This window comes from Aptenodytes forsteri, unplaced genomic scaffold, assembly GCF_000699145.1.
Source record: "Aptenodytes forsteri isolate BGI_AS27 unplaced genomic scaffold, ASM69914v1 Scaffold96, whole genome shotgun sequence".
Taxonomy (NCBI): Eukaryota; Metazoa; Chordata; class Aves; order Sphenisciformes; family Spheniscidae; genus Aptenodytes; species Aptenodytes forsteri.
Genome location: NW_008795029.1, coordinates 5,536,664 through 5,551,631, shown reverse-complemented (window position 1 = coordinate 5,551,631; position 14,968 = coordinate 5,536,664). Strand labels below are relative to the sequence as shown.

Sequence of the window (14,968 nt, the reverse complement as noted above, 5' to 3'; positions counted from 1 at the left end):
AGGGAAAACCTAAGCCGGCATGTCCCGGGGAGCGGGCGAAAGCCTTCCCCTGGGCATCACGCGTGGCCGCGGGGGTGAACGTTTTTGGTCACGCCAAAACTTGCGCAAGGTGAGCGTCTTTTTTAAAGAGCTTGTTTTCCGGCGAATAAAGCATTTCGGAGCAGCCGAGCACTCGCAGGTCTCCTGTTGCGCTGCCCGGCCATGGGCTGAAACCCTGGGTCCCTTCTGGGAAAGGGCGTCAGCGGGACGACAGCTTTGACGTGCTTTGGGACAGGCTGCAAGGAAAAATCTTGAAGCACTCCGGTTGTTAACGTGCCCCTCGCTCGGTGACAAGGCTTTTCCAGGGTTATCATGCCGCCGTGGACGCTGTGTGACAGTACTGGCACCGGCGGTGGTCTTCTGCTGCAAAATATTAAAATCTAATTGGCGAAGAAGGCCAGTTTTGGGGTTCCCTTGCCAAGAAGAGCTGGGGAGAGGATGCTGGAGTATCAAAAGCTTCCCTGTAGCATATGTTGCGCTCGAGTGTGGAAACGGGAGCAAAGGGAGGCACTGGTAGAAACTTGCTGCAGAGTTTTGCTTGGCGGTCTGGAGCTATGACAAAAATACTTTCAGTATTTTTCAAGATACGATCTTTTTTTGTTGTTGCTATTTCCTTCTTAGTAAATGTGTGTGTCTTATTTTTACTTGTCCAGATGTTTCAAGGGGAAATAAGCTCAAACTGATGCTTCAGAAACGCGAAGGTAAGTAAAGAGACGGCAAAGTGCTTTCCCTTGTTTTTCCTTTGAGTCACTTGCTATCGGTCAAAGCTGCCAATGTGTTGTGGCTCTGTCTCCAGCTCAAAGAGGGCAGTCGGAGGAGCAGTGTACAAGCACCTGGTTCAAAGCTGGTAGCACACAGCCGCTCTCACTACGTACCGTACCAAAACCTCCTGCGCATACAGTGCCAGCCCCGTGGAGTCTGTTTGGGACTTGGTATTGGCAAGGCTGGAGGCTCTGCTTATCACAGCCCCCTCTGGAAAGCAGGGTTCCCAGCCTCGGGCAGTATGCCTGCGTTTTGCTCCGCGCAGTGTATAGCACCTACCTTTTCCAGTGTATGCATGGCAGACGTGGCGTTTATCTGGTTTATTCTGGGAAGTCACAAGTTTTCCAAGGAATTACAACGCATGGAAATACTGCTGGCCCAGGTGCAGAGAAGAAAATGTGCAAACCGGGCTTGCTCGCGATGCCTTGACTTGTTCCCTTTGTCCTCTTGGCTCCACATGTGCTTCCTTCTTGGAAGACTGCTCTCTCTATGGGAGAGATGATGGCCAAGGGCCCAGCAGGCAGATGCACTGAATGGCTTGCTGGTTGAGGGAAGGGGATGGAAATGGAGCTGGCCAGGGACAAGCAGCACTGCAGCAGATGGGGGGCAGGATGAAACACCCCAGAAGTTTTGGTTGCCTCCCCTCAGCCTGCTCTATGGCTGAGGCAAAGAATTTACACCCCCCACAGAAGGGACTCCCACTTTCTGCAAGACTGCCTAACTACTCACTGGGTTTTTCCTGGCGTCACCCACCACCTCTTTCCAGCCCCAAAATGTGTGCCCCATCCACGGCTGTTTTCCTTGCACGTGGGTTCCCTACCTCAGCGTTCTGCAGTGCTTACATGCAGATAGGAGTGACCGCTTGCAACAGCCGCCCCCCCTGCACCCCAGCAGCGGTCGGCTTGTTTGCTCAGGTCCCCTGGTGAGAGGGACCGCCCAGGGGGAGCGTGCAGACAACACGGCCTAGACCAGGAAGAACCGCAAAGCCTTGAATTGATGATGGAGGGAATACGCAGCCCCTTAATTCCAGCCTCGCTCCCCTTTTCCAGCTGTGCGCTAAAGCGAGCAGGCCAAGCACACAGTACTGGTTCCCTTGCTGGCAATGTCCCTTGTGCAAGGCTCATTCACGTGACGCTTGTTCAGCTGTCCGGCTTCGCAGTAATAACACCCAGCTCAAGCGCACGGTGAGTTACCAGTTTCCAGCTCATCACCGCAGGGCAGCCTGCTGCTTCCCACTCTTCCTGTGACAACTCAGCTATTGTTTTTACCTCTTGAATCTCCTTCCCACCGCAGTCCTTCGCCTCCCACTGTGACTCTGCCCAGCTCCTGCTTCAACGGTTTTCACAGCTCCACCCGACTTCCCCTTCTGCCCTGGCATCTTCCCTCGCGTCCTCCAAAAATCCCCATCCGCACCCGTGTTCCTGGTCTCTCCCTCATTGCAATGAACCCTCTGAAGCCAGGACGTTCCTCCTACTCCTACACGTGCTTCTTGTTTCACGGGAAGACCAAACATCATACCACGTTTTATCGTTTCCATGCGTGGCAGGGGGCTAGCCAGTCCTCACATCCATACCTTTCGGAGGTACATAAATTCCTCTAGCAGCCGCAGCAAACTGCCTGCCTCTCAGGCATGGGGCAAGCCAGATGGCATGTCTGGGTCTGGCAGGTTGAGGGCATTCCCATGCATCCACCAAGCAGCGTGCTATGGAAGCCCAATGGCTTTTTATTTTCAGACATACAGGGCATTTAGTAGCACTCATTATTTAAAAGCTACATTTTTACACAACAGATTCAAAAATCTATCTTTTTATGTGTGCCTCCCTTCACCCTAATAAGTTAGCAGTGTTTCTTCAGCTTCTTCAGCCTTTTTAACTTCACCTCTCATCTTCTTTCCTGTTCCTGTAACAGCAGCACGCAAAGGCCAGTCTCCTGTTCTCTCCTCAAAGCGCAGCACAGCGTATGCTCTTTCAGTTTGGGTTTATTTATTTAAATTCCTTACTTAGCTTACATCTTTGAGCTCAGAACAGCTTTTATCAAAGCCAAGAGAATGAGGGTAGCTGAGAAATCCTGTTTCATCGACGATTCCTGGGTTTATTACTGTTACTGCCGCGACACGCATTGCGCCGCCGAGCACAAAGGTGATGGCATGATGCGAGAAGCATTTTCTTACTTGCCACAAGCAGTACGCTTCAGGCTGACTAAAGATTTCCTGGCATGCCTTTTTTTTGGGGAAATTAATTTCAGCCCCTGTTGCCACGAAGCCCGAGGTGTCAGTGAAAGAAGCGGCGGCCAAGGAGTTCCTAAGCAGCCTGAGACGCCAGAGGCGCCAGCTGTGGGACAGAAGCCAGCCCGACGTACAGCAGTGGTACCAGCAGTTCCTGTACCTGGGATTCGATGAGGCGGTAAGGCTTTCGAGGGTTGGTACGGCTTTAGAGTGCGTGGCTGCAAGCGTGGTTGCACAGCCACGGGGGCACCCAGGGAAAAGCTGCCCTGTTTCTGTTCACGGACAACGTGACTTCTTTTTTTGAAGTAGCAAATACTGCACAGGAATATAAGATCCGTATTTGTTAGAGATTTCTGCATTATTTTGTTAATAGAGAAAAATGACATTGAAATCTTGCCTGCAGTTCTTGCGGGCTACTGAACTTAAGCTTAAAAAATTGCAACCAGACAAAGTCTGCTTTGAGAAATAGGTGGCCAGACCCAAAGCAATCAATCGTATTTCAGGAAATTAATTTGGCAGCCTCAACCTAATCAATTTACTTTTTAAACACGCTGAGAAATCCACACCAAGCTGGTCGTGATTGGCATTCCTCAATGAAACTGCACTAACGTTACGTACCTAATGCATGCACATGCCTCCGTGGTGCGGGCAGCTCCTGACCATCACGAGCACCGGCAGCTGTGCCTCGACTCTAAATGTGAGAGGAAAACCATTTGATAATATGCAGCCAACCTCCCTTCAAATGAGAAGGATACTTTTTTTTAAAAAAAAACAATTAATTTGTAAAAACACTGGAGTGGAATCAAGAGTTCCCGGCTCTGCACAAAGCTCTACTAAATAGATGCTGAAATAGGGCGAAAAATGTGCATTTAGTTGCAGTCCCACATGTAGAATAATTTCTATGTTAATAAGAGGTAAAAATAGTTATAGATGTTGAATTCTTGGCTTCTGTCAGCTGCATGAATACGTTTAATGAGACTGCATTGGCACAGGCAAGCTGGAGTACATTTTGGACCTTCATGCTATGTGGATTGCTTAGAAGATGAATGCACTCATTTTCAAAGCTGGAACAATTAGAAAAATAATCCTTTGCTTGGACTGAAATAATGAAGGATACATTTTTTTTGTATCCTCCTGGACATTACGCAGATAAAAGTGACTTTTTAACAGCATGGCTATATCCCCCTCCCCCAGTAGGAATAGGAAAAATAGGAAAAGTGGTTTTATGCATCAGAAACTGAAGACTGGGGGCAAATACCAAGAAGTAAGTAATAAGGACAAACAATGCAGGTAAGATGAATTCTCCTGTGTGCATTTCAAAAACTGAAGTGAGGCCTCCTGTGGGATACAATGAATCCTCTTAGTAGGTTTTCTTGAGTATTAAGACACAGTTTTAACAATGAAATAACTGTCTGTTCCAGCAAAGCACTTGGGCCATACTTACCCATTGTGTATTTTGCAAAACTTTTTTTTCAAATCTCAGCCAAAAATATTTCCAAAGAGTCATTCAGATGGAAAGGCTTTGGCTGGGCAAGTATTTGATATCCTTGCACACTGTTTTTCCTCTGCTGTTGTGAGCAGAATTGAACTGCTTATTGCATTTCCATAGCTAGAGGGCTGCACTGTACATTCATTTTTACCCATGCGAAATGGGAGTGAAAGATCACAGGCGTGAAGCGAAAGCCTGTTGCACCCACTTTGCAGTCAGGGACACCGTGACTAAAGGCACGGGGCAACGGAGAACCAAACCTTTAGATTTTTAAGTACAAAACATTGAAATGTTTTTATAGTCCACCACTGAAAAGGTAATTTAAAGGTGCTCAGCACATGTTTCATTTGAAGGCGCTTTCAGTTTAAGCACTCTACAGTGGGCAGAGGGTGTGGGGGTGGGTCCCAGGTGGGGCTGGGCAGGACAATTCCTGCACTCGGGGCCCTGATAATCCCATAGAGAAGGTAGGTGCAAGTCACAAAACCCCGTAGATCTAAAGATTTCATTTTGACAAATACACAAAGGATCTGAATTTCTGAAAGAGACAAAAGGAACCTCTCGCGCCACCTCTGTTTCACTCTCTTCATTGTAAAGTTTCAGGCTGGGAAAGCAAGTATTTTCTTTTTTCGGCAGAAATTTGAAGATGACATCTCCTACTGGACAAGCTTAGGGCGTTCTCGTAATGAATACTATGGCGGATACTACCAACACCACTACGATGAAGAGTCACCAATTGGCCCGCGAAATCCACACACCTTCAGGCACGGAGCAGGGGTCAACTATGATGATTACTAATGCCGTTTATCCTGCTATAGCTGGTGCCTATAGGGCTGCACTGGGCGAGGCTGAGCCCTCCCTCAGTCAGAATGACCCCGCTTTCCTCCTATCCGTGTAAAACAGCAAGAGTAAAGGAACTGCCGGACTTCGAAGGAAGCAACATGACTTTTTTTTAATTATCGTTACTTAGTAGTACACTATATATAAAGTGTTGTAGAGATAAAGCTTTTTGGATAAAATAAACAGGTTGCCATCATTTAGTAGAGTTTGTAACAGAAAGTTTCATTCTAATTGTATTACTACAGATTCCTTTTTAAAGGGCTTTTTCATTTGCTTTCCTACATTGCAAAATTACATTATGTCATCTAGTTTGGCATATAGAATACAGAATATAAGCCAATACATTTCAGGTGTGCCTGCTCATTCAGATTTGTGTCACCAAATAAATCCAGTTATTCTTGGGGGAACAGAAAAAAAACATTCCTCTCAATTGAAGTGCTGCCTTGTTGCTTCTTCTGCTGTTTCCATACCTACTGTGCACAACCCTCCAAACTTGCGTGATACGGCACTTCAACAGTTCCTGTTGGGGCAAGGACACAGATGTTCACAAAAGCTAAATTCAGAGCAGAGGAGCTCGCCTTCCTCCAAAGCCTGTGGAAGGAAAGGATTCTCCAGGGAAAGGGCTCAATGCAGGAACCTGACTTCAGAAGTAATTGCTGAGATGCAGAGCATCTAACCTCAGCGGCCCCTACCCTCCCCAGGCACAGTAACCCAAAGGTTGTCTTCGATGAATGCTCCCCTTTGTGTCCTTTCCACTTAGCTGCAAGCTTTCATAGTCTAGGTCAAAACAGGCAATAAAATAACAAAATAAGCCATTTAAAATGAAGTTAGTATCAGATAGCATCCAACACAGTCCCCAGACATAATTTCCTACCATGAAGTTGCCTCTATCCCCAATTCAAACTGGAATCTACTAATAATCATTAGGCTGAGCATCAAAATATATCAGAGACTGGGCATTTGTTCATGTAGCGGATTAAAGGGGGGTTGGTTGGTAGGGTTGTGTGTGTTAAGAACCCCAAAATACAACCAACTTTTCTACCACAGCAACATCAGCCACGTTGCTGCTTCTCTCTCGTTACTGTAGGCAAAGTCCTGACGCAGACCTAAGCCTAGGAGGGAGCTTTCAGCTGTCGGGGGCTTCAGGAGGAGCTTGGTGGGGGAAAGCACTGCTGAAGCTTGACAAGCGTAGAGGACTGGGGAGGGGCAGGTGAGGAAGGCTGGCTGGCTCCATGACTGCTGGAGCTGAAGAATAAGGATAAAAGAGAGATGGAACGTGTACTGCAAACTACAACAGAGTCGGAGAAGAAAGACAGCGTGGATGCTTTAGCTGTCTGTCATCTAAAGCTTACAAGAAGTTTCCAAAGCATGGATCATGGCAACACCCTTCTTTACACGTCACTTACTTCTTGCTTAACTCTGGGTGTATTTCCTAATCTTTCACTTAAAGTCCCTGTTGTGTGATGGACTGGTGTCCGGGAGAGGCAGCGCAGCGCTATCCAGCTCCCTGCAGGAACGCTTCCAGGGAGACAGCTTTTTGCCAAGGGAGCCAAATTGAACAAACATGTTAGTCACTTCTCCTCTGCACACGCAGATACGCACTAGCCTAACATGCTCCAGAAACTCAGCTTTCCCCTAGGTTTTGGAGCACTTGCTCTTAGCAGAATCCTTGACAGTTTAATCAGTTTAAACTGGCGTGTTTCCTTGGTAAAAGACCCTTTATTCCAAATACAAAATAATCATATTCTGAGTTGAGCACACACTCGTTTGCACAGTTGGAAAACACCTATTCCTAGAAGAATACTTCCATTTTGTGTCCTATCAAAAAAGTGCACGGAATTTGGCAACGTTTGAACCATGCTGATAATTTCAATCATTTCCCAGAATTTACAACAACTGGGAATTCAGACCTGCTGAATAAGGAAGAATAAAAAAAGTGCTGTAAATAAATACCATTGCTCCCTAGGCCTTTGTAAGCTGCATCCATTTCTGCAGGCTGACTCAGTCCAGCAGCTTTCTGTGCCTTGCAGGCTCACAACGAAGTCTACGATCTCTGTCTTGTGGATTGTCTAAGAGAAAAAAAGTAAATCTTTTCCATTACATTGTGCTGCATGCTGATGTTTTCCACCATGTACTGGGGTCTGGCTGGGACAGTTAACTTTCTTCATAATAACAGGTATGGTGCTGTGTTTTAGATTTGTGACTAAAACAGTGTTGATAACGTACCGCCGTTTTCACTTGTTGCTGAACAGCGCTTGCAACAACATCAAGGTCTTCTCTGTTGCCTATGCTACCCCCTCAACAGGTAGGCTAGGGGCGGGCAAGAAGTTGGGAGGGGACACAGGTGGGACGGCTGACCCCAACTGATCAATATTCCATACTATGTAACGTCTTGCTCAGAATAAAAGCTGGGAAGAGGAAGAAGGGGGTGGGGGTTTTATCTTCCAGGGTAGCCATTGCTCAGTGACTGGCTGGACATCAGTCTTGCTTAGGGGAGATGGTGAGTGGCCTTTGCACCACTTGGGTTTTTTTCCTTTTTTCCTTCTCTTATTAAACTGCTCTTACCTCAGCCCTCAAGTTTGCTCACTTTTGCTCTTCCTATTTTCTCCCCTGTCTCACTGGGGTAGGGGGGAGTGAGCGGCTGTGAGGGTACTTGGCTGCTGGCTGAGGTCAGCCCACCACAAAGCAATAGCTCTGAGGGGAGGGCACCTTCCTTCTTGCAGAGGGGTCCACCAGACTTGAAGTGCAGCAGTTGCAATGATGCAAAAGTACATGCAATAAGCTACAAAGAAAGCAAGCAGGTATGAGCCATCACAGGTTTGGGCAAAAGGAGGAGAACTATTTAAAAAAAATTTCTGTGTCAAATATGCACAGAGTGCTTCAAAGTTAACTACATTAACAAAGTTAATTTCCTTTGACTATTTCTGTCCTAAAACACAGACAAAACTGTGCACCCCCTCCCAGCCTTTCCATTCTGCTGTGCAGACAGCACAGACCGCTTCACATCATCATCATCATCCCCAGCCATCCCGGCATTGATATCACATAACCACTCGACCAAGACAGAAGAGCAGCCATTATTCATCGTGGCTCCCTACAGAACAGCAACAGCTTGGCCACGGTCCAGCACTTCGTGTTTCAAGACCCAGTGATGCCGCATCCCTCAGTTTGCGGGTGTCAGCCAGGCAAGTCCGTCAGTCGGACTGACAGGGCAGTCCTGCCTCCTTTGCTGACAATACCTCTAAGGTAACCCTTCTGTCAAAGCATAGAAGTACTACTGCTGTGCCCCCACAGCCACTCTCATACCCTCTCCCCCAGTCTAGACAGAGGTCTCTCTCTCCAGATCAAGTGTCTTCATCAGCAGTCTTAAATATATGTTTATTTTATAATTTTTGGGGGGCCTTCGTTCCCTTTAATTTCCTACTTGTAACAAACACGTTGGAATGGGGGATTGGGCACTTTTACCCCAGGACTGTTTCCCGGATGGAAGAAGTAGGTTTCCTTGCTCAAAACAGCTTTCTCTGCAGTGGGGCGGACAGAGCCCAGACTGTGGTACTTAAGGCCACCCCACAGTTCCCTGTGGCTTCATGTTTTGGACCTTCCAGCTGCTTCAGCCATGGCATGGACCAAGGCATTCAGAGGGTCCCCTTCTTGCTGAAGAGCATGTCTTGAACTAGGGAAAACATTGCAAGAATGAACCAGCTGTTGCTTGTTCCAGGCTGTAAATGGCAACAAAACAAGGTGGACAAGAAGTTGTTGCCATGTTTGCTATTATGGAAGAGGCAAGTGAGAGAAGGAAAGGGACTGTGAAAAGCAATAGAGAACCAGAGCCTGGTTTTTGCAGGAAATATGAATTGTTATTTCAGAAAAACCTCCCTGTTGATATGGAATCGCATTGAGGAACCTTCTGCCGTACAAAAGGAGGCCTGCTTTCGTCCAGAGCTATTGCTGCTGTTCCTGGTAGCTCTAGGGAGTCAGAGCCGCAAATAAGGCATTCCCTTCTCCTGCCACTTGTGATCCAAGCACAGGGAAATGTTCACAACAGAGCAACTACAGATTTGTGGTGGCTACATTCCCACTGATTTCAGGGAGGGGACGTATGGATGTTAGGGCTAGCAATGTTGAGTACACACTTTCCTTGCTATTAACAAAGCATCTTCTTCCTGTGGACAGGTCTCTGATCAGCCTCTAACAACCTTCAAGGACTTCTTGGCCTCAAGTAGCATTAAACTCAATACTTATAAAAACCTGCAGACTAGCTCAATCAATGACACTAATTAAAGCCCTGTTTCGCCCTCTGTAGCCTGTTCTCTAAGGCTAACAAATTTATGAAATCGTGTTCGTGTCTTCCCCTCCTCCCTTGCCTCTTTCTTTCAACTTTGAAACTCAATTCCAACCCTATCTGACAGAAGTGAAAGTTTTTTCAAATATACTACATTTCTAAGTTTCTTGAAAAAATAGATGACCGAGAGACATTCATAAATGCCCAGAGGGTGGCGAGTGCAATGGCCACTAAAACTCGCCAGTCTATATAAGGTTAGAGAACCAGCAAACACCCCAGATGCAGGAAGACTGTCAGATCATGATTTCCCCACATAGCAAAAAATCTAACCTAAAGATAGACACGAGGCTGCTCTAGACTATACATTCATGGAACTACTTAAAATAAATTAGGTCTGCAAGCCCCACTGTAGCTTGTCTGTAGACCAGCACTGTGGTTTACAAAGCTTCCGAGCAGCCTACATATAGAAATAAAGCAAAAGTACACCATGTTAAAAAAAAAAGTAAAAAATAAAATCCAGCTGTGGACCTCACACTGTGGTAACTTCCAGCAGCAAGAGTGGCCCTTCTTGCAAGGTTCAAGAAATTCACAGCAGCGGATGCCTTGCACAAGTCTCCTTCTAGAAGACTTATCTCACTTGCCAGCACCAAGCCGGCCAGTTCATCGCAGACCTCTGCTACACTGCATATTGCCTACTGAGAGAGGAGGACTTGCATCTAACACCGGCTGAGCTGCCCGTTCCTGCAGATCACTGTGACTAAATAGGCACCTCAAGGCTGGTCACGTCAGTTTTACCTTGTCTGCCTGACCAGGTGACAGCAGAAAATCCCAATTCTCAAATTTCCTGAAAAAAACCCCCAAACAATACGTTGTGTTCAGGCATGGAAATGAAAACACGGCTTGGCTTCATTTACCCCCGAGTCCTACGTTTCCAAGCTTTCAGTACTGTATTCCGCCACCCTCCATCAAAAGTGGCTCTTCTGGAGAGGCAGCAGCTGTTTCTCACCTGTGGTTCCCTGCAAACTTGATGCCTTCTTTCTCCTTCTGAGATGTGTAACCCCAGATGTGGGGTTGATTTGCATGTTGATTGTGCATCAACATGCAAACCCTCACCTGCCTTCTTGAAGACTCAGTTCACACCAGACCAAACTCGAAATTACCTCAGACTTTCAGTCTTAAGCACCAGCAGACTCTGTTTTAACACCCACAATTCATGCCCTTCAAATCAGCTAGAAGGCCAGTCACCGGCTTCGAACACAAAAGGCAACAGCTGCCTCGGCTGCTGTTTCTGGAAGACACTATTTAGAAAGAATACGGGAACCGAACCAGGAACCTCTGAAACAAAAGCTAGAAACAGTACAAAGAAGTAGCAAATCAATAGTCTGTCACTCAGGCCCAGCGGGAGGCATGCCACTTACTCACAGATGGGTTGTTCGGTACCAGCCATTTGCCCTCTCTCCGATTTGCTCCTTTTATGCAGGAGGTCAGGCTGTGAAGTTACCTAAAAAGCTTTTAAATTCATGTCTGTAATATCCAAACATTCAGACTTCCTGAGGGATTTATTTTTTTGGAAAATGCACATTTTGTGCTAGTCTCCAGAAGCATGCTTGTTCCAGTACAGTTTACGTATTTTGCACTGAAGTCATTGGATTAAATGAAAAACAGCCCTGGAAGTAACAGCTAGTACCCACAGCTCCCATTTATTCTCAATGGCTGCTCTGAATGCTGGACTAGGGTTGCACCCTTGTGCACCACCTCTTCACAGATGCTTTGGCATCTAATGGCGCTATTTGCACGAGGAGTAAAATATAAGGAGAAAGAGCACCTTCCCCCACACATAATCTAGAGCTTAAGGGTTAAAAACACCATGCTGGGAGCCGATTAACAGTTCCCACCACAGGACTATTAAAGAAGTGGGCCCTACTTTCACGTACATCCAGCTGTGGTTTTGAGTATAGGGAGAGGCTGTGCTTTGTGAGTGTATCAGTAATGATAGGTTACAGGCACATTTGGAGCACGCACACCACGGTGTACTTTTTGGGTGATTTAATATGGAATAAATGCCTCGATCAAGTACCTAGAAAAAGGCTTCAAACAAAAAGCAGACCTCAAGCTGCTCAGCTGTGAAAAGATGAAGGCAATGTGGGATACCTAAATTCCACCTCTGAGTCCAGACAGGAAAATGCTGCCTGGCTCCCCACCTTAGCTTCATGGCAGATTTCCACTGGAAGAAAACCTGCGCATGTGAGCAGGGAAGAAACCATTTTGTCTTAAAAGGATCACTGCAGACCCGGTCCAGGTAGGGCACACGAACGAACACAGCAGCCCCACTGCTGCTGGAGTCCCAGGGAACTTCACCAGACAGACTGGATGAGACTCCAAGCCTTGCAAGCACCGGGAGGCTCTGGCGGATGGCATGCTCGGACAAGGGGGCCTAATAGCACGCTGCTCCCAGAGTCCTCCCTGGGTCCGGGCATCAAGTCATTGCTACAGGTAACCCCCACTTTAACCATCAACCTGAAGACAGTTGAAAGCTAATGAAACATCAAGCTTTGATGAGATATAAAGTCAAGTCACTTTGCCTGATGAGATTTAGGATTTTCAATTTTGAGTGGCACTAAGCCAAAATACCTTTGAAAAACTCTCTGCCAATCTCCCCTCCTAGGGATCCAGTCTTAGGTATTAAAAATAAAGGGGAACTATTAAAAATAAGGGGAATTGGATTTGTTTGTTTGTTTGTTGGGTTATTTTGTTAAGATGACAGGCACAGTTATCAAAGTTGAAAGCATTTACTGGCAATTTAACAACAGCTTAAAATAGAAACATTTCCTCTGTCAGGGAGGCTGAAGTTAGACTCCACGGTTTAAAGCAAATCTTAAACTCCTTTATCACTATCAACTACCTGAACTGGAATAAATCATGACGTTTTTGTCCGATCTATTTCAACAGACATCCTGCGGCCCTTCCTATATATCTGTTAAGAGACAAGCAATGAAAGACCAATGTTAATAACTTTGAGCCAATTGTTTACAGACTGTTACTTTCTAATTAAAATACAATAAATGCACAGATGTGTAACGCCAGAGAAGTGCCCACAGTGAAACCCTGAAATTAGTAAATAAAAGTTTCAATATTTTATTAAAATAGCATATTCAACCACTGTAACCAATAATACATTAACTTTATTCCCAGAGTACGCACAACACAGTAGTGATTCAAAATATCCTTATCCATGGTAATCAATGAAAATATCTCAAATTCAAGTGTACAACTAAAACTAAACCTTTTAAAAAATCTTTCCTTTAAAGAATACATAAAGCTCTCATACAGAATTCTTTTAAACTCCTCTATACTTAAATGTCAGTGTCTCTCACCTGACAATACCACTAGCTTTTTTCTTATGCATAGTAGAACATCTCATATTTTATAGTACCCATTTTATAAATAAATTGGCATTTTCCATCCCGTTTGTGTTTATCTTCAGCTTCACAAAGAAACCAGTAAATAAAACTGTCAAGGACAGTCACAACAAAATGATCTCACAGCAAGATATAAAACTTGAAGATACTAAAAGATGCTTCTACTCTATTTTTACATAAAAAGACAGATTTAAAAAGTGCAAGGCAAGATTTGCAGGGGAAGGGGAATATTTGTTTGTTATTTTTAGGCACATCCACTTCTTTAAAGCAAGCTTCAGAATGAAATTCCAGTTTGTTCTTCATGATACCTGTTTCAAAGTCTCTCTCAAAAAAAAAACCAAGAAGAAAAAAAAATTACATCCGTCAAATGTCAAACAGGGAATTTCCTGTCCAACTAATAGTCTTCAGTTATGTCTTGTTCTTCCTTTTTTCATCCTTGCGGGTTTTGGTTTGGGAATATACTGATTGTTCGCCTGATACTCAAGTTCTTTACGGAAGTAGTGAATTGCTTTATTCAAACCTTCTTCCAAGGGGACCTGTTCCCAAAAGTGAGGAGAGAATCATATCACTCTAAGTTCACATCAGCTCTTTTCACAGTGGTATCTTTTTTAATACAGCTATCAAAAGACTGCTAGGAAGTCTCATTCTTAGCCAATGTAAGTATTAACAGCACCCCGTACTGGTTACATCTCTGCATTGCTAATGCATGTTAGCTTTTAAACATGAGATGTATTTTCTGACGTAGTAAGTCAAAAAACCCAACAAATTAAAATCTCATTAGATGGTTATGATTGTTCTGTTTAGTGTCAAAACAGACTTACGTAATCCTACTTTCAATTCATAATACATTGAGAGAGATAAGCACACAGAAATTTAAGCCCCTTCTGTTTTTAATGATTAAAGATCCTCTTTCGCAGAATCTCGCAGAATGGTATATACCACAGAAAGGAAGGAAGGTGGTGGGGGTTTTTTTTATTTCTTCAGTGCTCCATTGATATACAGAAAAAGGGATACAAATTATCATCCAGTATCTCATTTGATATTCTCAAGTCCTATACAAATAATTGTAATTCTTCATATTCTATGCCTGTATTTAAACACTATGATTTGTAGACAGGAACAACAGAAATACTACCCACTTTTCTCAGGAGCCATATGCTCTGACATGCTTGCTGATACCATCATCAATACAGGAGGATAAAATAGCAGCACAGGAACTACTTGCCTTGATGTACCGACACTGTACTGCTACTTCAGAGTAAGTTTTGGTACTGACTGTGCCAAACACAGAAGGTCAGAAGTGTGGAAGTTAACCGTTTTAAACCTTTTGTGACTGTAACACTTGCCATCGTCCTTGTGCTTTCAGGCATAGTCTATTAATATCCGGCGCCCCTATGAATCCTTTCAGAAAGGTTTAGAGCTACCTTTTTCTATTTATAGGCTTACATTTACTAGATGGGTTCATACGTTTCCTGTAAAGATTTTTGTCTGCAAATCTAAAAAAGCCTACAAACCACTGTGCTAGCTAGAATGGGGAGCTGGCTAAGAAAGTCACACCCTTTCTGGGGATTAAGTAGACCTTACTTCCCCAAACCAACCGGGTCTTAACATCAGCTATGCCTGGTTATACACTCGCACAGTTAACTTCACCAAAAAGGCTGAGAAAGGAAAAAACAGCAACCACGGGCATTTTGCATTTCTTGCATATTAGCTGTGCAGAACAACCACAATCTTGACATCACCTCAGATGGCTGGTAACTACGCTTTAGAGGTGGACAGACATTGTTGTGGGTGGTGAGATGTTAGACTAACCCTGAGCACATTTCGAGCTTATCAACACACAGAACAAGCTCTGAACATCTCTACGCATGATACCCCTAGTCCGAAATAAGGGCTTCTTATTCTGGTTTACTTCA

The 14,968-nt window shown here is 44.9% G+C and overlaps 2 protein-coding genes across 2 annotated transcripts in view; one reads left to right on the top strand and one right to left on the bottom strand.

Annotated features, from left to right (window-relative positions):
• Window positions 1-5,556, top strand: part of CUNH2orf40 (chromosome unknown C2orf40 homolog) — an 11,690-nt gene extending 6,134 nt beyond the window's left edge. The window contains exons 2-5 of the mRNA XM_009276160.1: window positions 3-109; window positions 661-740; window positions 3,046-3,203; window positions 5,148-5,556. Of these exons, the coding sequence (XP_009274435.1) occupies window positions 3-109; window positions 661-740; window positions 3,046-3,203; window positions 5,148-5,309 (507 nt within the window). The 3' untranslated portion in view covers window positions 5,310-5,556. The remainder of the gene's footprint in view (window positions 1-2; window positions 110-660; window positions 741-3,045; window positions 3,204-5,147) is intronic.
• A 7,192-nt stretch (window positions 5,557-12,748) lies between these two features.
• Window positions 12,749-14,968, bottom strand: part of UXS1 (UDP-glucuronate decarboxylase 1) — a 46,918-nt gene continuing 44,698 nt past the window's right edge. The window contains exon 12 of the mRNA XM_019471233.1: window positions 12,749-13,588. Within this exon, the coding sequence (XP_019326778.1) occupies window positions 13,457-13,588 (132 nt within the window). The 3' untranslated portion in view covers window positions 12,749-13,456. The remainder of the gene's footprint in view (window positions 13,589-14,968) is intronic.